Below are 26,416 nucleotides of genomic sequence, written 5' to 3'. Positions count from 1 at the left end.
AATATATTCTCATAGAAGGCTGATTAAGACATTATTCTCGAAACATCACAACTTTATTCTCATGAAGTTATTCTTGAAATAAAGATATTTTTAATTGGCACTAAATGCACTGTAAATTTTGTACTATTTAGTTTTGCTTTGTCTGAATTACAGTTAATTTTAGCTGTGCAAAAGCACTGTACTTGGTGAGGACAATATTCGTCCCCTCTTCTGGTCTCTGCCGTTACTGGTTCTAGGTTTAATACCAGCCAGTTTAATAGGTGAGTCTATTTTTCCAACCCAGAACCACCCTTTGGTGGAAATGCCTTTGGCATCATGTCGGAGGAAACGGTCAAAGACAAGGAAAAAAGCTCAAAAACCTTGAACAACTTTGAATGTTAAACTACGCTAAAGACTCAGTGGTTTATGCTTCATATATGAATATCTATAGCTGTCTTGAAAAACGTAATTGTCCACAGTCTGATTATACTTTATTGTCACAGGGGTTACTCTAAGTGTGCGTTGCGTTACTTTGCTTATTTGAGGCTTGCTCTAATTTGCTGAGCATCCTGATTAAAGGGGAGGTCACACTAAATACTATCCAGTCATTACCCTGCCCTTTTATTATTCTATAAATGAAAAGAAAATGTTGTGTACAAAGCTTCTTGTGGTCAACAGGGCAAGTTAAGGTCAGCATTGATGGATCACGTGTACTGTATATATGATTAGTCTACTCTGACCATGGCAATCGAGAACAAGGTTCTGACTCTGTCCCACGCTTACACACACACCTCTGCTTGACAACCCAGAAAGGGGCCCCTGAGTAAAAGCCCTCGGCACTGTAAATAACCCTGTTTATCTTGAGGACATCAAACAGATGCTTCACAGCAAGATGAGCAAACCAACTGGGACTCTGCTGGGGGAAGGTAGGATAGTTAAGGAGTTGTAGATGATTGCAATACCCTTGTACCTCCGGCCTCTACATGTTTGATCGCTCCAATCGGTTCCCCCAACACACAAACAAAGTGGCTACTCGCACTCCTGTTTCACAGCTGGGAAAGTCATTCCATAGGGCCCGTAGAGCATCATCAGATACGCCTTAACAACAGTGGCTTGATGAAGAGCTGCAGCTGAACTTTAACCTCAGGTAGAGCACGCAATCACATATTTACCTGGAGATAAATCTGGAGTAAACGCAACCAGAGTCTTCTAAGGCTAAATGGCCCTTACCATAACCAGAACATCAATTAGACATCAAGGTCACCGAATCAACTGCCCAGAAGAAAAGTTACGAACTGTGTTTGACAAACACCAGGGTTATGTCACCTGGAGAAGACTAATAAAAATACATTTTAAAGTTTAAATTACTTTACTCATATTAGTGGTGTAGAAAAAAAAGTGGTCTGACCGCCACATTAAGATCAGATGACTCTTGAAGGTGTAGAATAAATTAATAACGGGTGAAAATATGCCTGTGTATAGGTTTATTCTACAATGATATCTGTATCTGAAAACCTTTGCTTTTGTGCAGTGCTGCCTCCACACCAATAGGTGGCAGTATAAACTCCAACACCACCATCATACTGGTTGTTTGGGAAGAGAGCCTGTGAAACGTAAACAACATAAATGTAATGTACCTTTAAGTTTCTCAGTTCCAATGCAACTGGCAAACCATCTGTTGGCTGTGTAAGAAGTTGAAAAGCTCATTTGCCTAAAGTAAATATTTCGTAAACGAATCTGTGAAAATGCCCTTTGACGAATTACATACCTAACAGTTTAGCATTAACAAATAGATTTTCCCTTATTTCAGCAAAGCAAACTTCTGTACAATTTGGCAGCAGTCTTATTTTCCTTCTTGAGTATTTTACGTAATTTCCCAAAGAGTCTCTTAAAATGCATGCCGGTTGGCAAGATCCAAAGGTCTTATAAAATGAGTAAACGGGCAGATTTCTGGGAAGCCTGAAGCGTGTTGACAGCACAGGAGGCTCGTCTGACTCCACAGCCCGTGAGCTCCATCCCTGTCTGGGATATTGCAATTGATAAGTGTCAGTCATTTGCACAGTGAGGAAGAGAAACAACAGGGGTGTGTGAAATGATCACACTTTGGCTGCATTTCGACCCTCCGCTGAGCTTGCATCTGTTTTACTTCTTTGGCAGTTTAACTGTTAATTGAACTCTGGTGTGTTCACTCTCAAACAAACACATTCACAAGCATCCATGCTGGATGGACAAAACACGTCATGTGACAGTCACAGTCTCTCAGTGCTTTGATTAAAGGTAATTGGACCCCAAAATATCTGAGGCAACTTTTTCCCCTTAGTTTCTCCCTCTTTCTTTTCCTCATGCTTTCTTCGCCTTTTCCCCATCTCCCTGACCAGGAAGTCAACCAGAGGTCTTGAGCTTCTTGACGTTAGAGTGGAAGTTAAGTCAGTGTCCAGTGTCCCTCATTTGAGGAACTCTTCTAACGGCTTTCCAAGTGAAAAGCAGGAAGTAATTCCTTTGTGGAAGTATTTGAATTCCTTCTTGATAAAGGATAATAGCACTCACTTAAAAAAAAAAAAAAGCTTGTAGTTCCATATAACCGATGAACCACCACTAAGGCTAAATTACTTGCTACTATAAAATTCAATGAATTTGGTAATCCAAGAAAGCTTGAGCTCAAAAATCCCACAGCTTTTCTTCCAAGAAGAAAATGGACTCTGAGAAAGTGTTTTGCTTGTTTGCATGCAGTACATTCAGGCACAGAGTATAAACTCCAACACCACCATCATACTGGTTGTTTGGGAAGAGAGCCTGTGAAACGTAAACAACATAAATGTAATGTACCTTTAAGTTTCTCAGTTCCAATGCAACTGGCAAACCATCTGTTGGCTGTGTAAGAAGTTGAAAAGCTCATTTGCCTAAAGTAAATATTTCGTAAACGAATCTGTGAAAATGCCCTTTGACGAATTACATACCTAACAGTTTAGCATTAACAAATAGATTTTCCCTTATTTCAGCAAAGCAAACTTCTGTACAATTTGGCAGCAGTCTTATTTTCCTTCTTGAGTATTTTACGTAATTTCCCAAAGAGTCTCTTAAAATGCATGCCGGTTGGCAAGATCCAAAGGTCTTATAAAATGAGTAAACGGGCAGATTTCTGGGAAGCCTGAAGCGTGTTGACAGCACAGGAGGCTCGTCTGACTCCACAGCCCGTGAGCTCCATCCCTGTCTGGGATATTGCAATTGATAAGTGTCAGTCATTTGCACAGTGAGGAAGAGAAACAACAGGGGTGTGTGAAATGATCACACTTTGGCTGCATTTCGACCCTCCGCTGAGCTTGCATCTGTTTTACTTCTTTGGCAGTTTAACTGTTAATTGAACTCTGGTGTGTTCACTCTCAAACAAACACATTCACAAGCATCCATGCTGGATGGACAAAACACGTCATGTGACAGTCACAGTCTCTCAGTGCTTTGATTAAAGGTAATTGGACCCCAAAATATCTGAGGCAACTTTTTCCCCTTAGTTTCTCCCTCTTTCTTTTCCTCATGCTTTCTTCGCCTTTTCCCCATCTCCCTGACCAGGAAGTCAACCAGAGGTCTTGAGCTTCTTGACGTTAGAGTGGAAGTTAAGTCAGTGTCCAGTGTCCCTCATTTGTGGAACTCTTCTAACGGCTTTCCAAGTGAAAAGCAGGAAGTAATTCCTTTGTGGAAGTATTTGAATTCCTTCTTGATAAAGGATAATAGCACTCACTTAAAAAAAAAAGCCACCACTAAGGCTAAATGACTTGCTACTATAAAATTCAATGAATTTGGTAATCCAAGAAAGCTTGAGCTCAAAAATCCCACAGCTTTTCTTCCAAGAAGAAAATGGACTCTGAGAAAGTGTTTTGCTTGTTTGCATGCAGTACATTCAGGCACAGAGAGATAAATAATATCCTCATCTCCTGAAGCGTAAATGAACCACATTTCTAGCAGCACCAGCTCAATTTCACACATTGTGGCCTTTTGAAATGTATCAGATATTCATAGGTAAAGTGTGTGTTGTATTCTCAGTGTTGCCACAAGGGGCATTAGACCAATAACTGTCATTAGGGCCTTTCGCACCACGGGAACCTTTTCATAGTACCAGAACTAATTGTGGAACTACCCACTTTTTGGCGTTTTCGCACCGCCAGAACTGGGTGCGATTTTAGTACCGGACTGCCTTTTTCGAAAACCAAATTAGCTCCTACTCCGGAGCCGGGTCTAACCAGCACAACTGGTACTAATCGTGACGTAAGTACACATTGACTGGCCAAACGCGTATTAAAACGCAATCACCCACCATGATTTAAAACGCCGTGTAAACATACTGTAAACATTGTGTCAACTTATTTCTCAAGTATGGAGAACAGCGATAGATGGACGGACGCTGAAGTGCAGGCACTTGTAGCAAATGTAGCACTGCCAGTTGTCCTTGGAGATTCTTAGTCCCCCTTTTCGTTCTTTCAATCGCTTTACGTATACGTCGACTTTCCATGTCCATTACTGTGAAACCCGCGAGACACAACAAAAACACAGCTCCGATCACAGCGTCCTCCTTCCTCCTGTTGTTAACGTTGTTCTAATTTGTTTTCGTTGTTGAACGCCGCGCACAAATGATGTCGCTGTCGACCGGTACTACACACTGTCGGTGCGAATGCAACTCTTTAAATGGTACTGGGAAATAGTTCGCGCAAAATCGTCACAGTACTTTAGGACTGTACATTTAGTTCTGGAACTAAAGCGGTGCGAAAGGCCCTATTGGGAAGTAGAGGTCTGCAATCCCGCGGCTCTCGACCAAATTTTTTGCACCGCGGGATTAAATTCCCGAATAAAACGCGGTAGCGGTCGGTAACTCTGGTGTGATTTGAACGATATCCCGTTCCCGACGTCCATTTAGAACAGCATATCTGTGCTTTATTCTTATTGCTTGCACTCAGGACTGTTATGCACACGCTGCACGCATGCTTTTACCGTCATGCGTTTTATTTGCATGGTCTGTGCACAGCATGTGCATAACGATGCTCAGAGCAGGCTGTACCTGTGATAAGTATACGGCCTTCAGACAGAACAGGCAGGTTGTCGATGAGTGACAGAGCAGAATAAGGATGGAGCAAAGGGTGAACTCGGTTTTGTTTATGTTTTGCTTAGCCTATGATTTTAAATGAAAGATGTCGTATTTATTTATTTATTTATTTATTTACACACTTTTCCTACTGTGTTAACAGAAAAATGTCAAATGAATTTAGTATTTTGACAAGAAGAATCAAAATAGCTAATAGGCTATTTTTGTACAACCTACATTTTTTTTTCTCTCTGCGACACTTTTTCCCTATTGTGTTCTCAATGTTAAACGAATTGTATCCTGACAAGACGAATACAAATAAGAAATACAATTTTTGTACAACATTTTTATTTTCTCTGACACTTTTTTTCCTACTGTGTTGCATCAAATATTAAATTAATTTTGTGTCTAAAGATAATTCATATAAATTCAAGTCAAAGTCAATAAATCCAAGACTCTTGACAAGACGAATAAAATAACACAATTTTGTGCAGACTACACTTTTATTTGTCAGCCTATCTCTCTTTCTTTCAGTAGCAGAAATTTAAATGTGAGATTCTGGAAACGAGATCTAAATTTAGCGAGAACGGTCGGGTCGGGAAGAAAATTATTCTAAGCGGACAGCGGGTGAACAAAGAGTGAATATATAGCAGGAGCGGGTGGGTGCGGAATAGAACCTTGCAGGAGCGGGACTAAAAAAACAGTCCCGCGCAGACCTCTATTGGGAAGCAACAAGAGAATGTTGTATAAAATATTTATATTTAGCAACCCGAATAATGACACATCCGGTTTAATGGCACAGACATTTGATGGCTATGGCATCATTGAGTACTGAGGCTTTGTACGGAGTTGAAGAATGCATTGGCCAAGCAAACATGTCCGTGTACTTAGAATATCTGGCCTAAACGTTTAAAATTACTTTCTACTTTACACACTGATTTAAATGGGGAAAGTTTAAATCACCCAATATAATTAAGAAATATGACAGGTTTGCTACTTTATAATAATAAAAAAGAAAAAGTCTTAAAAGACTTAAAAAGTCAAATAAATTATTTTAAAAACATTTTATAAGAAAAATTATAATATTTTAAAGTAATAAAATAATAAAATCAAGTGTAAAAATCAATAAGTAAAAAGAACTATGTACTTCCCTTTGATAGGTGTTTCAAAGAGTCTATAAATGTGTTTGAACTTTATTAAAATGTTTGAAATGTCAACACTAATTGGTTGTTACACATAAAATAACATAAGAAACACATAAAAAAAATATGTAGGCAATTCCATTGCTTACTGCTACTTATAAATTTATAATGTCCTGAAGGTATGCTGATAAAAAAAAAACATCAAAGACCTTCAAGAAAACCGTAGTTTTGTAGCAAATCACAAGAACTGAACCAAAAAGTTTTTCTTTCATGATTCTGTCCTCGTTTTGACTTGAGGGTAGAAGTATTCTTTAATACGTCCTTGCAAAGTCTGGAAGAAATGAGTGGAGTGAAGTGAAGTGACATGTGGCCAAGTATGGTTACCCATACTAGGAATTAGTGCTCTGCATTTAACCCATCCTAAGTGCGCACACACACAGCAGTGAACACACACCCAGAGCAGTGGGCAGCCATTTATGTTGCAGTGCCCGGGGAGCAGTTGGGGGTTCGGTGCCTTGCTCAAGGGCACCTCAGTTGTGGTATTGAAGGTGGAAGAGAGCGCTGGTTATTCACTCCCCCCACCTACAATTCCTGCCGGACCGGAGACTCGAACTCGCAACCTTTGGGTTACGAGGCCGACACGAGGCCACGAATTCCCCAGAGGAGAGAGGGGGGGGTGAAAGCACAGAGAAGGAGAGGGATTGAAAAAATGGCTGATTTAGGTAAACTTAGTAAAAGACCATAGAGAGAAACAAGGTGACAAAAGCTCTCAGGCTTGACAGGACAAACAAAGGATAGGAAATGCTGCCTATCTGTTTAATTATCCTAATTAGTTCTTAAGTGCTTTACATGGACGGGGGGAGAAAGTTGTGGAGGATGGGGGCTGGACACTGGGAACACTGAAGTGGAACAGAGGGGATTGCCACACAACACAACACAGTGGGGCAAATACAGTTCATGTAATCAAAACAAGTACAAAAACAGGTCTTTAAAAAAAGCATTTGGATTTGTGTCGTGGTGACAATCAAAAGGCTCCAATGTCCATTCCAATAAGTACTTCACAGGATTATAGGTAATCAGCCCTGACTGAAATGGGGTGAGAGGTCAGAGCTCAATGTGAGCCTTCAGCAGTTACTTTAGCCTGAAACAGATATTGTTCTACTGAATTAACAGCAGTCTTTGGTGGTTATCAGCAACCTTAAACCTGTCACTTTGTGGAAAAAGAGTCAATAGGATGTCAGGAGACATCAAAAATGTACAGAGCTGGAGAGACTCAAAAACATTTACAAACCCTTGAGATACAGTATATTCAATTCTTTGTTAATTTTGTTAAATTCATCGATAGGTTAGATCAAGTATTGCTTTTTACAGTGTACACTATCGAACAAAAGTTTGGGGTCAGTGAGATTTTTTTTTGTGGAGAATTTAGAAAAATTCTACAAAAATATCAAGCTGCAGCATTACTGTTTTTAACATATAATAATAATAAGAAGAAATGTTTCTTGAGCAGCAAATCAGCATATTAGAATGTTTTCTGAAGGATCATGTGACACTGAAGACTGGAGTAATGATGCTGAAAATTCAGGAATAAATTACATTTTAAAATATGTTACAATAGAGTTATTTTAAACTGTAAAAACTGTTCAGAATATTAGAAAAGAATTCACAAAACCATTACAAAGATTACTGACCCCAAACGTTTGAATGGTGGTGTACAACTGTGCAACATTATAAAACAAACTTTATATATGTGACCCTGGACCACAAAACCAGTCTTAAGTCGCTGGGGTATATTTGTAGCAATCGCCAAAAATACATTGTATGGGTCAACATTTTTCTTTTATACCAAAAATCATTAGGATATTAAGTAAAGATCATGTTCCATGGAGATATTTTGTAAATTTCCTACTGTAAATATATTAAAACTTAATTTTTGATTAGTAATATGCATTGCTAAGAATTTCATTTGGACAACTTTAAAGATGATTTTCTCAATATTTAGATTGTTTTGCACCCTCAGATTCCAGATTTTCAAATAGTTGTATCTCTGCCAAATATTGTCCTATCCTAACAAACCATACATCAATGGAAAGTTTATTTATTCAGCTTTCAGATTATGTATAATTATCAATTTCGAAAAATTGACCCTTATGACTGGTTTTGTGGTCCATGGTCACAAATAGTTGAGAATACATTTTCAACTAACATAGTGTGTCCTTTCAAAAAAATACACATGTAGATGAAATTAAATTTAAGAATAATGTGAAATACATTTGCTAGTAGTAAAAGTCATATTATGACATGCCCTTAAATTAATAACTAATAATTGCTGTCTTCAAGTGACCTAATCCTTTATAAATGCCTCTCAATAATAACGTAGATATGCACGTCACTGATCTAATGACTTCTGGTCTCATATGAAAAGGCAGCTGAACTTCAGAGGAAATGACATAAGCATGGCTTCAAGGATGATTTACCAAATAAGTGCCTGCTGTGGACATAAAAGAGAGAGGTAAGTCATCTACGTGAGTCTTTTCATACTGGGCCATCTGTTTTAGTCCTTATTAGCTTAAATGCAGCATTGATGCCAAGGGTTTAGTCAGAAGAGGGCTGATTTCTTCATTATTTTGGACCATGCATGCATGCTTGAAAAACTGGAAGATTAAGCATGAAGACTCCTTTTTATCATTATGAAATTACCCTTTCTTTCAAACTTTTCACATAGAGCATGTTCAAAATCCAGAGACCATATAACAGAGATTAAAATCTAATTACAACAATCTTTAAATTAGACAGCGCACGGATTCTAACCTGCTCTGTCACTGTTTATCAAATTCTGTTAGCGAGAAGCTTGATGATATCAGATTCGTATCTGACTTAAGCGAACACTTGCCTGATTCACTCCATAGCGTAGTAGATTATAAAACCTGTGCTTTGCGTGTTACATACTCTTCTGAAGGTGACTAAAACCACTGACAAAGCCAAAAAAAGCCATGTTTTATGAGTCTACATAGTTTTATGCTGACTGGAGAGATCCCGTGTCTCTCTAAAAAAACACAAAAATTAAACCTGTGCTTCAGGACCAAATGAACAGCTGATATAAAGCAGGCCACTTTTCAGTCAATTTCAAATTTCCAGTCACTTTCCAGTCATGACCACCAAATAATTTAATAACATACAGAATTTAACAGGTCACATTTATACTGTACATGCCTTCAGGAACCATTAACTTTCTCAAACTTCGAGGGGACATTGGATGCCCATTTTCCACAAGTTGGTATGATTCTTTAGGGTCTTCATGAAATATTTGCAACATCCTTTGGTTAAAATTCTTCAATGGTTGTGTAAGGCCTAGTCCACACATACACGTTTAAAAAAAAAATAAATACCGGCTACACGACAACACTGCAACCGTGTTTCTGAAAATCTTCACCCTGGCAGGAGTTTTCAAAAAGGTTCGGTTTCAGTGACCTGGTACTGCATTTGCGTGTGAACAAACAGCCACACCGAAGCTGCGGTTTTGAAAATACCCGTGTTCGTGTGGACAGGGCCTTAAACACCCTTTTTACATTGTCAAAAACAGCTCTGATCACAGCGAGCCGTTTCGGTGCATGTCTCTTTAAACATTTCTCAGCACAATTCAAAATGTACAAGCACAAGAATATTCTGATATTAACTGCACTTTGGTCATATTTTATTTATACTCAGGGCCGTCGTAAGGAATTCTGGGCCCTGTGCACTGAATTTGCTATAGGGCCCCCTCAAAATCCTGTTCAGTGTGGGGTGGGGGTTCAAATCAAGCCCATCCGGGCTACAAAGTCCCCCGTGAATGTTTTGCTGGGTTATAGGGCCTTCAATTGGAGTAAATAAATTAAGAAATAAAACCGTATAGAACCAAAAAATGATAGATATTACTGAATTCATGGCAAATGCAACAAATGTAATAGAATAATGCATTTTTTGTCACATAGAAATGCACTTGACAGTAAAGCATTGGTTTTGAGCTAGAATTGCAGGAAATGTACATGCTTATAAATTCTGTGATCATTTCCTCACCCTTCTGTGGAACACAAAAGAAGATATTTTGTATTTTACCAAACCATTTTGGTTACCCTTGATTTCTACTGTATGGACAAAAAAATGATCTTTTATGTTCTACAGAAGAAAGAAATTCATACAGGTTTGGAATGACATGATGTTGAGTAAATGATGATCATTTTCATTTTTGGTGAATCTCCCTTTAAGAACTTTATTATTTGTAAATAGTAAACACCTAATTTATATAAGACACTGATATTTATCTTTAATCAGGCTCTTATTGAATCAACATTTTACTTCAATTAAAATTCATTAGAACTAAACATTTAAAGAGAAAGAAGTTTTTGAGTTTAAGTGATTAGTATTAGTAAGGTGGTGTTCACAAGAAGTAAAACCATGGTCCTCATTACCATGGTTATATGGTTTTTAAAATAAATAATAGCCTAAGTAATAATAAACAATGAAATGTGTAGTTTAAAAAAAAACTAAATATGAAGAAACTACAAAAACACCTTTTATACATTTTTTATATTCCCCAGTATGTAATAACAGTATAATTTACAATAAATACATTTACCAAAACATAGGCTATTTGTACAGTGTTAATAACTGCGAGTTAAATTATGGTGCTGAATGACAAGCCTATTGGCGTTTTCCAATATACCTCGTCATGCAGTTTCCATTGTCGTGGCTGTTTTCAGGCAAGCATCACTACAGAACTTTTAATGTTCTCATATCACACATCTGAAAGGATCAAGCGACTTGCGCTGTTTATCACTTATAAATCGTGGCAGAAGCACAGCGCACATTCGCCAGTGCTGTGTGGGTGACTGATCCCACTCTGCTTTACGTGCTGCTGGCGGATGCATCGGGTAGCGCCGCTTCACACGTATGGAGTATTTGCTTTATGCACTTTCGCATGCGCTGTATTTTAAAAACAGTGCCTAATATAGGGGAGGTCTCTTTTGCTTCGGCGATCCGTCCACTACTCGACTGGCCCACCGGGAATGTCCCGGTGCTCCCGATGGCCAGTACATCCCTGGGTGGTAGGCGATAACGGGCCCCCCAGACCACTGGGCCCTATGCACTCTGTCACCCTTTCCCCCCCACTAGCGACGCCCCTGTTTATACTGTACATGCATCATCAGTTAAACCATAACCACACTAATCTAAAATTATGTTTTCTAGTAATCTGAAATATGGGGCATGTAAAATCCTTATTTATAATACCTACTGTAACCAAATAATCATTATTTATTTTACTATTCATTAATATTCACAAACGTCCCGAAGTATGTAATTCTGCCAATGAGAAAAGTCAATAAAAATCGTTTTTTACGTTTAAAGGAGTAAAGAAATTAACTCAATACAAAAACATATGAAAGCATCATATTATCCTATGTGATGCATCATTCTCTTGTGAACATGAATGACAAATATGGGTTGATCAAATTTGTGTGCAAAGTACTAAAAATGCAGTGCAATACTTGGCAAGATTTTTGATTTATATTGTGCATATTAATGGTAGGCCTATCATTTGACTTGAGCACAGCATAGTGATAAATATTGTATGGACTAGGATAAATACTTTCTGAATGCAGTGTAAAACATACCTAGAAATAATTGAAGGAGTTAAGGGCTGAGATTTGCCTCTGAGCGGGGGGCCATGCTGGCGACATCCTCTTCTGCTAAGACTTTCAAGCACTTAATTAGTCTTAGACTCTAAAAGGTGACACACGACCTTTAGAAATGTGCTACTACAATTTCAACTACCGTTAAGGCAATAGCCTGAGGAACAAAAATAGTCCAATAGGGGATTTTTCTTCTTCTTTCAAATTCAATAAAAACTGTTGTTTTTGGACGTCTGCCCAGAGCTGTTAAGTGAGCGAGCTCCCTGTGAGCAGCAGCGAGTGGAATGCACCTTGATGCCCACAGGAAATCTGCTGCAAGTCGCGGGGCCTAAACCCATGATGCCAGCATACACTCTTCAGGGGAGTAGGACTATGGATCACACACACACACTACCACACTGGTTTATGATATGATATCAGACTATCAGACTCCTGGAGTAAATGCAGATCTTGTGTCTGTCTACAATGAAATGTACTGCTTTCCAGTGGTTCAATGATCTGGAACATAAAGTAAATACACTTTAGGTTTTGATTTTGCCGTGTTGGCTTAGCTGAGAGTCCTATTCAATACAGTTTTAATTTAACATCTATCGTAAAGTACATTGTAGCAGTGACCACATTTTCCAAGATCTGTACTGTACCTTGCCAACAATTCTGACTTACATCAAATAAAGCTATTTAGTCATAATTTTACATGCAATGTTACAAATATAACTTTTATAGTGAATGAACATATAATATTCAAAATGTGTATATTAATAAATTATCCAACTCTTCAAATGAATATTGGTAAAATGTGAATATTTTTAGTGAATATAAAGAATATTCTATTCCTAATAAACTTTTTTTTATTTAAAAATTTTAATTAACAATTTAAACTAATACATTTGCCTTATAACATGCATTGACCTGAATTATATTTTATAAAAATGTAAGCTGTGATTGCTGTGCAACAAAATGTTGTTGCTTTTAATTTTCAAAATATTAGTGTATATTTTGACCAGGCCTAGATGGACCAATGCCAACCTGACCTTATGTGGCCTCACCACTGGCTACTGCTAAACAGCCACAAACAATATTTTCGAATTTTTCACTAAAAAACTTTTCCAAAGTACTTCAATTCTGTGTCTCTTCCAAAAGCAGAGTATACAGAGTGTGCAACGAGTGGAATTCAGCAGGGGACGTAATACACGATCTGTTAACGCAGAAAGATTTAGAAGATTGGCTCTTCAGGTTTCCAAGCTAAAGCTATTCTTCCAGCATGTGACTAAACTAACCTATTTCAAAAAGACCAGTAGAAGTCCACAATGAGTTCGCACAGCATTTGATATCATTCTTATATTCAGCTGGGAGATTGTATTGGTTCAGTTTACTTCTAATTGTTATCAACATCTGTAGAAGTACTTAAGATTTCTCTGAATCTAAAAGCTGGTGGGAAGATGTTGGTGTTTGTTGGATTATGCCCAAAGAAAATCAAAACCTGCATGAATTTCTGTCTTGTTCAAAATATTTGTGAGAAATCTTCCCATAGAGAAAAATGCACTAGTTGCACTCTAGCAAATAGAGACATTATTGCCTGGATTTACTTATTAATATTATTTGATTATTAATGTTTTTTGTCCCCAGAGAGTGAGGGAGCAGATGGATGACGTGTGCAGAGATTTCAACATGGTGTGCTCACTTTAAAGTTTGTTCACGTAAACCAACAGTGACACAATTGTTTGTAATACAAAATCACACCAAATGTTGCTGTTTGTCCTGAAGTGTCTATTTTTGGATACTTTGTGAATCAGAGTATACAAGCAGAGACTGTTGACGCTATGACAATTTGTTAAATTATTTGCACGTTTGGTTTATTTTTTCATTGAGTTATGTGCATAATTCTACGCTTCATTATTCAGCCATTATGCAAACCCACTTCTAGGAAACAATTTTCATACCTCTCGGGATTTTTAAATTGAGGGCCATAGCATTGTTATAGCTCAAATAATATTCCAAGATTTCCAGACAAGCATTCATGTAAATTTTTTCATTACAGACATTCCAACTTGAGTTGGGTTTTGATAACACCTAATTTCACCTTCACAGATTCACTATCATACATCTGTAGAAATAAAAAACTGCTTCTCGTTTTTGGCCAAACACAGCGATGCCATAGAAGAACCATTTTTGGTTCCAAAAAGAACCATTCAGTCAAAGGTTCTTTAAAGAACCATCTCTTTCTTACCTTTTTATAATCTGAAGAACCTTCTTTCGCCACAAAGAACCTTTTGTGAAACAGAAAGGTTCTTCAGATGTTATAAGTTCTTTATGGAACCATTTAGACAAAAAGGTTCTTCTATGGCATCGTGAAGCACCTTTATTTTTAAGAGTGTAGATAGATTCAAACTGCATGAAGGAAGCCAAGTCTCATCGTCTCCTTGTCCATTTGAAGATCTCTCGTCTATGTCGGTCATGACTCACAGACTACACCTCTCCCAAGTAAACCTGCTCTCTGGCAGCTGCGGTGTAAAGTAATCACAGGTGAGGAAACAAGATCCAAAAACCCCTCTTCCTGTCAGCAGACACGTCAAGGTGAACTTGAAACTCCTTAAATAACCAGCAGCACGACCCTTTCACCTGACCCGTTGTGAGGATCAGAGGAAGCCTCTTGTTTACAAGAGCATTACAGCGTTTTTAACTGTAACTGCTAGAGCGTTTTTTCTTTTCTTCTTCTCTTGTGCTGTTCGAGAGATAGTATCAACTGGTTTTAATGTACTGGGTTAATTTGAGCACTGTGAGGTTGATTCTAATCTTTCTGTGTATCTCTCTCTCTCTTACCAACACATTTTGATCCAGTCCTGAGGGTCTGCATTGGTCTGTCATCAGGCAATGCATTGGCCGTTCTCTGAGTGCCCAGAATGCCATGTGCTGTGTGCACCATGTCCCTGAGGGAGCTCTAACACTGTGTGCCATATGCAGTGCAACAGCCATAATGCAAGAACATTACACTGTATTCTAACAAGTGTGGCACAATAAAGCAACAAGTGATAAAAAGCCATTTAATTCCAATGTTTCTGTACCACAAAAACCAATGAGCTGCAAAACATTTTGTATGTTTTCTATTTGTGAGGGTAGCTCCACCAACAATGAAATCTTATTGGTCCAAAAGCATTTTCGCTTTCAGCCAAGAAAAACAATTCTGTCTTTAGACTAGCTATAGTGTTATAAATAGTCGATACTGAAATTTAAAAAAATGTAAATATACCAGTCTTTCTGAAGTACCAGACTAGTAGTATCACGTCAGTCTGGTACCCGCTGATGGGCAGCTGCTTTCAAACACTCCCATGTATATTTGTGTGAGATTTCTTTTAAAAGCATCAAAGGTTTCAATTCACAACTTGTTTTTGCGGCTTTGAGCAATGTAGCCAATCACAGTCATCTGTTGAGCATGTGAATGCGATGGCCAATCAGAGCTGTTTAAGAATCAACTCAATAACGCTCAAAATGTTTTTTGTTTTGCACAAGTTCACACTTGTGAATCCTTTCCAAGAAAGCATAAACTCTATGTAAATAAATAAATTAAGATTGTTGTGTAGCATAGACAGCTTCATTGATTATAAAGGGAGTTTTTGCAAGAGTGAGGATGTGCTGAACTGAAGTGATTGACAAATTCAGTGATAATAAAGGACGCGCTCTTTGCTCGCTATCTATAAGTGACCCATTCAAAATAAGATCCCATGCAATGAAATCCATCGTCCCTCTCTTTATGGCACCTAAAACAATCCAACAGAGGACCAACAGAGAGGTGTCCGTGATGCATACGTTTAAAGATAGCACTCTTACTCAATCCCTTACGACCCCAGGTGACACAACTAAAGCCACCAATGCTGGTCTGCGGTCGGAATCCAGTCACAAAGATGTTAAATCCTTCAGGCAGTTGGGTCTTTGGTTTTTCAGAAATAAGAGAAGTGGAGGATGTGCGATACATAGAAGCCAAGAGGGTGGCCGTCTCTTTCTTTCTCTCTGTTTCCTACTACTATGTCCAAGAAAGTGCCATTCAGCTTCTCGGGAAACAATGTGTGGATTCAAGAGTGTTCTGGGCACTTGGGCCTGGATTCAATCTAACTGTCATGGGAGTTTTCCTGTACACTGACAATGCTGTTGGCAGTAAGCACCTCTGGGATAATTTTTACAAATCTCTGCTAGAACAAAGAGCATCATATCCATCAGTATGCCACAATTGTCTACACAGTTCATTCACACCTCGAGCAGCGTGCATTTGGTTTTCACATCACCGTGACCCTTCGATACCAGTGAAGAGGCTGCGCAGATAAACACCTCGTTCCAAAAACATTTTTTTAGAGCTATAAATCTTTGTCGTTATGTATACATTCTACGTTCTTGTTTTCTCTGATGACTAAATAGCGACAATGCCTCAGTTGCCTGTTAACAGAACTGGCACACATCCAGCCATCTATGATAAGCTGCGGATGAATTTTTTTTTTAATAATGATGTTTATACATACACATCTGTTCAGAGGGTCACAGCTAAACAACACGTACACTGAAAATTGACCCAAAACACTTGTAAACTAGTGGTGCTTAACTGGTTTTATCAAGCGGCAACTCAACAACCAAACAACTGTTTATCGTACAGAAGTAAACAAAATCAAAGACATAAATTTACTTAAATATTTATTAAAGTGTTCATTTCAGCTGGCTTGTTTGAGTGCTTGGTTTCTAAATGTCTTCTCAATGGTTTCATGCTCTTGGCAGCTAATAAATCACCACACAAATCACGCTGTGGTTGCATAAATCATGTTTATCCTTGCTGCAAGTAAACCCTTATTAATATTATCTGGACCATATTTGCTTTTACCTTGGATGCTTTTGTTCATGTCACGCAACCTGCCATGTTTACATCTGTCTATTATGATTCTCATAATAGTTCAAATATCCAGGTTTAAATTATTAATGAAAACATACAGTGGGTATCACCCCCCCTTTAAAATAATCACATTTTGTATTTTGCCCCATCCATTTTTCCTTCTATCCTGACAAGCGCTCCAGTCCCTACTGCAGAGAAACTCCCCCATCACAGGATATCACCTCCTCTGTGCTTTACTGTAGGAATGCTGTTATTTGGATGGTGAGCTGTATTGGATTTCCACCAGACACGTTTGGTGTTGAGGCCAAATAATTCAATTTTAGTCTCATCTGCCTCAGAATCTTCAAGGTGTGTTTTGGCAAAGATCAGTCTGACTGCATGTGGCCTTTCTTTAGCAGTGGCTTTTTTCTTGCAACCCTCCCATACAAGCCACATTTGTGGAGAATTTGTGATATTGCTGTCACATGCACACAATGATCACTCTTTGTCATAAATTCCTGCAGCTCCTTCAGAGCTGTAGGTCTCTTGTTCGCCTCTCTGACCAGTTTCCTCCTGACTCTTTCATCCAGTTTGGAGTGACATCCTGATCCAGGGAGGGTCTGTGTTGAACCAAATATCTTCCACTTCTTAATAATAGACTTCACTGTGCTTCTAGGCATTGATAAATCCTTTGAATTTTTTTTTGCATCCATCTCCTGACTTGAGCCTGTCCACAACTTTATCCTGGAGATCTTTTGACAGTGCCTTGCCACCCATAGTTGATTGTTTGCTTCAGTTGCACTACCAAGGACTGAAATGCTCCAGGAAAGCTCTTTTCAGAAGGTGATTAGCTACACCTGATTGAGTTTACAAGTCATTTTTAGGAGGGGGGTGATTTTCAATTTGTTTTCTGGTTTTTTTATTTATTTATTTTTTGTTGGTGTTATATCTGTCACGTGGATGTTATAAGTTGCACTGAGTAAATACAGCTGGATAAAACAAAAACTGTGTCCGTCCTCACTTCAGGCTGCAAAGCAACAAAATGTGATTATTTTAAAAAGGTTTAAAAAATATTATTTTCTATACCCACTGTACACCATCACAACATTTATTCTAAAGCAACATGTCACTGTAAGTAAGAGGAATTTACTTAAGCAACTTATAAGAATATCAGTAAAAGATATTAAAAATCAGAACGTGGAAATAACATCTCTAAAACAGTGCCAAATATTCTAATAGCTAGGGTTGAGTGATATATTAAAATAAAATTTATTGTAACAGCCAATCACTGAAGCACTGTATCATGAGCTGCAAGCGTGTAAATGAACAGTGCTGCATTTCACTCAGAAACCTTTATTTATTTGCCAGCAAACTGCCTAAATAAAAGTTAGATGGTTTGATAATGGAAATTTACACATAAATATTGTTGTAATTTTATATTTATACAATAAAATAAAATTATTTATTAAATACTTTATTTTGTATTTTATAGTGCTATACTATTATTACAATATATTTCTTATGTTGTTTAATATTTTAATATTTGTTTAACATTTGTCATATTGAATGAGTCAAAAACAGTTGGAATGAGATTTTTTTGTTTACTTCATTGATACTGAAAGAGGTGTACCCGTGTGTGAAGACTCAATCAAAGGATCAAGGGATGGTTCACACAAATAAAGAAAAGAAAAGACAGGTGCAGATGCACACCCCAATTATTCTAGATTGATTTTATTTCCCCCAAACATAGCAATTCAAATCATCGGGTGAAAATACCTGTAGTCTTATAGCAACATATATTGCAGAAAAACTAAATATTGCAATTTTAGTTGTTTCCAGTAATGTGCAGCCCTATAATCTACACAGGCTTATTCATGCCTGTAAAGATGACTGAGATGGTGAATAGATTTCTTCACAGTAAGAATGTGTGGCACTGTTACCGCTTTAGTGCTGAAATGTGCAGTGCTGGAGGATAAACAGTTGCGTGTATGAACCGACGCTGACTTTGTTAATAAAAACAATACTTGGAGGATTTCCGAGTGAATGAGAATGAGCCAAATGGGTTTTTAAACATGAGTTGAGTGAACTTAACCTCTGAAGCCCTTTGGGATTCGCAAAATCAGAAAAAAATAAACTCATTTGGATGTTGAAACATTCCCCAAGCCCATATGCCAGCTGTTTTGAGAGCATAGTAGCACTGCAAGAGAAACAGTCTCGGCCTAAACACAGAATTAAAAACAATATTGTATAAAAATTATGTATAAAACCACCAGGTACTCTTACAGAAAATCATCTTCGCTTAAACACACCAAGCCAAGAAGAATAATATTGTCCTTGGGCTGAAAGGCACATGTAACACATAGCAATCTTTATGTACTTGGAAGAGGAAGCACTAACTATACGCTAAAGCACTATTTTGTTGATGGGTCAATACAATTATGCCTTTGTGGATAGAAAAGTTACTACACCTCAACTGTAGCTTAAACATAAAATCAATGCTATACGTATTTAAGCAAGTCTGTGCATTTGATGGAGTCACAGACTATTACCCACCACTGAGCACTCAAAATAAACAATGGAATGGAAGCCATCTGAACACTGCGTGCTGGAATGATTGACAAGCGGCAGCTGGCGTCATGGTGAGCAACATATATGCGGACACTTCCTTGCATACACATAGTATTTATACACATGCATTATAAAAAATATGCACAATGTATACAAACTGTACTTTCATTGCACTGTATCTACAGTCAATTCAGCTCAAAAAGGATAATTTTATGCTGATACTTTGCTTGGTTTACATCAAATGGTTGAAACGAAGTAAAAGTGCAGACTGTATTGCAAGATCAGACCCTCTCCCATGGCACAGCAATAAACAACCAACACGGCCATTATCTAGGATGCCTGCTGTTAAACGGTCCCCACACCTGGTTCAAAAGTACCTATCCAAGTCATGTCCATCTTAAACTGATTTCACTACGCTGTCTGAAGTCACTTCCCACTCAGTTAACACAACAATGACTAGTACTGACTAGCCTAATTAACAAGGAGATGTCTGTACCATCTGGCCTGGTTCTCAGAGATGTGTAAATTCACACACACACACACACACACACACACACACACACACACACACACACACACACACACAAGCACAGGCTATAACACAAGAGTTGTCTAATGACTGAAATCTGGAGGTTATGTTAGGAAAGCAAGTTAAAATGTAGCTGCTAGGAAGCTTCGCTTTTAGTAGAAAAAGTGTGAAGGACTTAAGGCCATTGAGGCCATTTTAATTTGTTAGTCGTACGCTGTGAACCTTGTTGACTGTTCCCTGCGCTCAGGAATGGCAAGATGACGCCCTCCCAACACTCTGGTTTGCATCACGACCCGCTCAAACACAACTTGAAATCAATGACTGCCAACAGCAGCCGAAAATATAACTGCACATGTCACCACAGCAATGCCAGTCCGAGGGCACCAGTGAACAGGTTGGGGAAAGGAGACTCTTTTCACTCATTTACATTACATTGGAAATTAAATCTAGTCAACAGTGATCACGTCTCAATCCTGGCAACAATAGTATCTCTTCACGTACCTGCAGACAAGAGACTATTTTGTGGAAGGCAAGCACAAAAGGCTTAACCGCAAGATACATTCAACTGCATATCAGATGTAGCAGGAGGAGCACACTATCACAGGTGTGTAGAGTTCGAGGAGGGGTAAGCTGTGGATGAATGGGGTTAACAGACATACCTGGTGGACAGATGCAGTTATGAGGTGCATCCCGAGCCGCCCGGATCTTCGGTAGACGTGCTGCTAATTTCTGGAAATAAACAAACAGGACATTTGAAGTCAGCTGTGCAGAAATCGACCACATTGTATGTAAGGTAAAATAAAAAAGCCAGTGTAGTTGGTGTTAGTTTGTTAGTCTTTGTTTGTTATTCATGCAAACAACAAATATTGAAGTACACAAACCAATATCATAAAATATTATTATTAAATAACATCATAATATGTAACCACAAATAAATATTTTAAACATACATTAAATACATAAATATATTACATGACATTTGAAATATATTAAAAAGAAAACTCACTGAAAAGCTATTTTTGAATTGACCTAAGAAGCTTAAATATATTTGCCGCTCCGACCTTCACCAGGGGCACACCTTCTATTGTTTCTGCATAGCTTTGGAGCCGTTCGCTCTTTTAGCAGCGTCATGTCTGTGTGCAGTGAGGGCACTGACAAGTGATGCATTAGTTTAACAATGTATGTGTGCATACTAGGTCAGGATTTAAAGAACAGTTGGTGCTCTTTAAAAAATGTGACGTTAAACAGAGCTACTACTGTATGTTTAGCCAAAATGTACAAAACCGCAGCTAAAATAGACATACCCACTGTATGCATTGCATTTTCACTGGTAGACCAATCACTGACTGGCTACATTTATGACTGAATTTTAAAGTTTGTCAGGTGTCTGCAATGTGGTACTATAGGTCATTCCCTCTCCTCTAATATTGAAACACTGAAGGTAAATAATTCTGGGGCTGCTATCAGAAACATTTCTTGCCATAGTTTATATATATATATTACCCAATGATCGTTCCAGGGCTTTATTTGATTGATACTGGCAAACCCTCTTCCCAGCTGGAGAAGTCTTTACTCAAACAGCTCTCAGACACTACAAGCTATTGTAGCAGTTTTTCCACACTACTGAACTACAGATATTGTTAAACAGAAAGTGCTAATGGAGGTTAAGAAGAAAAGGAAAACCTAAAGAACGCTAAAATGAAAATATACTGTAAATGTGACAGCAGGGTTAAACAACAGACGGTTGTTCTGCAAGCACAGAAGCCGTGGAAAAATGCATTACAATTTGGAGGGAACCTGTACTGTGTGTAAACTGCTTTTCCACAGGAGCAATATCCAGGGATAATGCACACACACATTAAATGCCAGGGCTTTAACTCATGATTTTCCAGTGCTGCATTTGTCTCTTTTTTTACATCAAACCATGGGAAAGTGCATCCAAAACTCTGTTTCACTTTAATTTGAGAGCTCTCATAAACAATAATGCAGTGTCACAATGAGAAAACAATAGCCTGTGATGAAAAGTTAGCATGAAGAGTTACACTGACGGGAAGCACCTTGAACAAGATCTAAAGAAACAAATACTTAGCTTTCATTTTGAAGCACATTAAGTTACTGAAGCATTTAATTCTGGTAGGGTGTGTTCCTTTATGCTTGAATAAAGGTGTTCTTAAAGTCAACATGAAATCAACAATGACCGTATTTACTTTCTTTACACGCATCTCTGGTCTTATTGTGCACGATTAATCTGTGCACTATATTTCAAATAGAAAAAAATATATATTTTTGTAATCTTTCATCAAAAAGTAATAACTTGCACACCTCTGAAATTACTCTCCTTTTCAGCTGATGTGACGAAGAATGTTTTTCAACCATCTAGCTTTATTTTGGAATGCAACACCCACTTTTCACAATCCAGTCAAATCTACATCTTGTCCTGTCCGCATTTTTTCTCATAAAATACCTAATTAAAACTTGTGAAAAATTATTACACTCTTAAAAACAAAGCTTATTTATTGGCATCTATGGTTCCATTAAGAACTTTTAACATGCACTGAACCTTTCCATTGGACAAAAGGTGGAATAGGTTCTTTAAATGATTCAAATGTTCTTCACACTAAGAAAAAAATGATTATTTTAAGAACTGTTTGCTGAAAGGTTCTTTGGGGAACCAAAAATGGTTCTTCTAAAATTACTCTCCTTTTCAGCTGATGTGACGAAGAATGTTTTTCAACCATCTAGCTTTATTTTGGAATGCAACACCCACTTTTCACAATCCAGTCAAATCTACATCTTGTCCTGTCCGCATTTTTTCTCATAAAATACCTAATTAAAACTTGTGAAAAATGATTACACTCTTAAAAACAAAGCTTATTTATTGGCATCTATGGCTCCATTAAGAACTTTTAACATGCACTGAACCTTTCCATTGGACAAAAGGTGGAAGAGGTTCTTTAAATGATTAAAATGTTCTTCACACTAAGAAAAAATGATTCTTTTAAGAACTGTTTGCTGAAAGGTTCTTTGGGGAACCAAAAATGGTTCTTCTATGGCAGCGCTGACAAACCCTTTCTTGGACCCTTTATTTTTTATCAATGTATTAAAGTAAAATGGGTTGCGAACATGTTTCATGCTGACTTTAAGATGACGTGATGTAAATGGTGAGGTTGCGGTCATGGCATGAGACAGCTGATGTCCCAGTGCTTGCAGGGATAGGTTGGGAGGGAGGAGAAATTCTCTGCCTCCCAGCTTTAATAGTAACTCGATGCCCAGTATTTGATCTGGTTTTAACAATCTATTTTGAAAGGATGACACAACATTTTACAATTCCAATGTCCGATTACTACTAAGACCCCAGACTTTGAGCCTGCAGACCTAGCTCTATCGCTCTTTCCATTTCTTTCATTCTCTCTCTCTCTCTCTCTCTCTTTAGCTACTTTCCATCTTAACAGATCTTGATTTCACCCCTAAAGGCACGTTCTGTCATAGATTGTGAAATCAGCACCATTCTAACCTTCAACAGGCACTTCCAATGTATATGTTTCTCAGTTTAATGGAGTCATATACATGCAATTTTATGGTGACGCTGAAACATTGGTTGTCAATATGCCTATGAGAAACATCTGGCCTTGATAACAGAACACCCCTAAGATAAACACATTTCAAAGGTCCATCAGTATTAAACAAAACTGAAGCCTATTTTAGCTTTTTTTTTAATTACATTTAAGCACATTTTCCTGCAAAACTCTCATTACTGTAATGCATGTGGACACTTCACTTTTTGCAATTACCATTATTCTGAAGGACGACTCTCATTACATTCTCGTTACAATAATACTGTAATTCTTTATCCGTTTTTTGCATTACGTAAAGTATGGGTGATGAAATATGCCTAATTGTCATGTTACAATGCCTGAAAGGTGCCTATATTTCTAATAAGCAAATCAAATTCATATTTTTATGACCTGGATATGTTCTTGACAGATTTCAGCAAGATCCACCTGTAAATGACTCAACATTATGCAGATACTGAAATCACACTCAGCCTCAGATTGACTCACACTTGGCTGCCTCTACTTCAGACTGCATAGTCTCATTAACATACTGAATATTAACCTCAGTCATCCTCTGCAGACTCTTTTACTTTATGAACCACAGATAGTGAGATGGCAGCCTTTCCCCAAAACTCAACCCAAGATACTTTTAACACCTCAAATATTTTACATGCAGCTAGGTGATGAACCACCAGAGGCCATTGTGAAGGGACCACTGCCGCAGGCAATGTACTGTATATATATATATATATATTAGGGATGCACGATATATCGGCCAACATATCTAAATATATAAATATATATATATATATATATATATATATATATATATATATATATATATATATATATATATATATATATCGCTTTTCTCCACCTCACCACTTCAAGCTCAATCTTATTCTACACAGATGCCGTGCTCGGTCAGCGCTAAAGCTGGCAAGAGCCCTAACTGCTTGATTGTTGATGTAAAACAGGTGGCCATATGGTGACACAATGTGTTCAGCAGGTCTTGCATACTGCAAATAATAGTTTTGCTAAACAACAACAGTCATATCTTTCAGTAGCAGATATATCAATCACTGAACAGACTTTCTTAAAATTCAGTCAGCCAAGTGTGGATAATAAAGGGTTATCTACCGGATCACATCAATTATGTGTACTTTTATTAAGGCATCTACACTAATTGATGTGTCAAAATGGCAGCAGGAAATTTTGGCAATATGACTCTGTTATTTATAGACACCCATTCTAGAGCAATGCTAAATAGGATGTGAAAAATTTAAGCCATGTAAAAGAGTCTGATCTGACACTGACATTTGAAGAGCTACAGTACCAAGCAAACTTAATTCAATAATCAGGATTTAATAATTTATCACTTATGTGACGATTATAGGTTAACATATTAACTAATACGTTTATTTAGAGTCAGTATAGAAGTTATTTTCTCAGTTAAACATAAAACGTAGTTAGTAATTAGTTATTTCTTTATTTTTTGCGTTTTATCTCTATTAGTTTTTAATCAATTAAAAAAGGAGTAACTGAGATAAACGAGAAAAAAGAGCAATAAACGCAGTAAAAGACAATACAAACAGACAGCAAAGCAAACAAAACAATAAAATAATATAAAATAATAATTAATAAACAGAACTAAACACAAGCCCCAAAAAGTGGGTACAGCAATCAAAAAGTAATTATTTTGATCCATGTGCATGAGCGTTTGAAAGTCGGCAGAGCTCAAACTGTGCGCACTGCAAGTGCCTAAACAAAATAGGGCCAATAAACAAACTAATATACGGACGAGGAGCTTGAGAGCTTAGCTAGTCAGTTTCGATATTTTATTACACCTGAACGTAGTTCCAGAAACATCCTCATCTTCTACCTCAAACTCTCTCTGCTCATTGAACTTTCTGACCAACGCACTTCTAACCTCTCGTGGAAGACAACACTTCGACAAGATGGGACAACGTGAACTTCTCTTTCACTCTGTCCTCGCACTCACGACTCAAGCAAACAGCTTGTATAAGTATGACTTGGTGTTATTGCATCCACAGATAAATGTCTGGAGAATAAAAGTCACCGCTCACCTCCTCTAATATCTGATCCAGTCGACTCCACAGGACGGGCTCCACCTGTTCCAGAGAGATCCAACTGGAGATACGAGGATCTCTGTCCTTTTCCAAACTGAGCACCCTGGACTGCAGATCTGATGTCCTCAGGTAAAGCAACACACAAACTCCAAACGAGATCAAGCACACGCAGATTGCACAGACGTCCTTCCAGTTCGTCAAAATGCGCTTTTGGCAAGGATGCTGAACGCAGGTCCTCTCCCGACTGGAATGAGGTGATACTCGCAATTTCATGTCCTCCATGTCTGTGAGACTTATGTAGGCAATTTGATGTTTATCCAGCACTTTATCACGCTGAACGGGGGTCGTGCTCAAATAAATTGATTAAAGTTCTCCTTTCAGTCAATTAACCCGCTTTTCACGTGAAAATATCAATCTTCAAAATTACCTCAACAGAGGCATGCTGCTCATACAAGTGCATGGAGATGACTGTTGAGTGATCTCCGGCTCTAGTGGGAGTCCGTGTGCTTCAGTCGTGCCATTTGACGGGTTTGTCTGACTGCTGCGCGCTTGAGTCTCTCTCAGAATGAAACCTGACACACACTACGCGCTCTGCAGCGCTCACCACGGGACCCTTCGCTTCTCTGTCGCCGACAAGCCCCTCCTTTCGGTTTATTTAGGCTAAACGGTAGGGCGGGATTCACGGAGGAGCTGACCCCGGCTTTAATCCGGATCTGGAGAACGATATTTTTAGGTGCCTCGCTGAATCAGTGCGTAAAGTGGACATGATCACCACACAATCATTGAAGAAAGAGAAACTGTTTCTTCATCCACACATCTAGACCCAAGGTGCGAATTAAGAAGGTGTTTTCAAACAATGTTTCAGTTACCAAAATATAAAACTACAAATTAGTCAAAGAACGAGCGTGCATCAACTTCCCAATACCAAAAACTACTTGGCCACACTCCAGAGGAACTTGAATAAA

General features: G+C 38.1%; 1 protein-coding gene across 1 annotated transcript in view; it reads right to left on the bottom strand.

Moving 5' to 3' along the window:
- Nucleotides 1-26,055, bottom strand: part of LOC107589579 (collagen alpha-1(XIII) chain-like) — a 107,607-nt gene extending 81,552 nt beyond the window's left edge. The window contains exons 1-2 of the mRNA XM_016278066.1: nucleotides 25,449-26,055; nucleotides 20,467-20,536 (exon numbers count right to left, since the gene is read on the bottom strand). Coding sequence (XP_016133552.1) covers nucleotides 20,467-20,536; nucleotides 25,449-25,733 — 355 coding nt within the window. The 5' untranslated portion in view covers nucleotides 25,734-26,055. The remainder of the gene's footprint in view (nucleotides 1-20,466; nucleotides 20,537-25,448) is intronic.
- Nucleotides 26,056-26,416: the final 361 nt, after the last annotated feature.

The sequence above is a fragment of the Sinocyclocheilus grahami genome, unplaced genomic scaffold (assembly GCF_001515645.1).
Source record: "Sinocyclocheilus grahami isolate Dianchi unplaced genomic scaffold, SAMN03320097.WGS_v1.1 scaffold117.1, whole genome shotgun sequence".
In the NCBI taxonomy this organism is placed as follows: Eukaryota; Metazoa; Chordata; class Actinopteri; order Cypriniformes; family Cyprinidae; genus Sinocyclocheilus; species Sinocyclocheilus grahami.
This window is presented reverse-complemented; position numbering and strand designations above follow the sequence as displayed.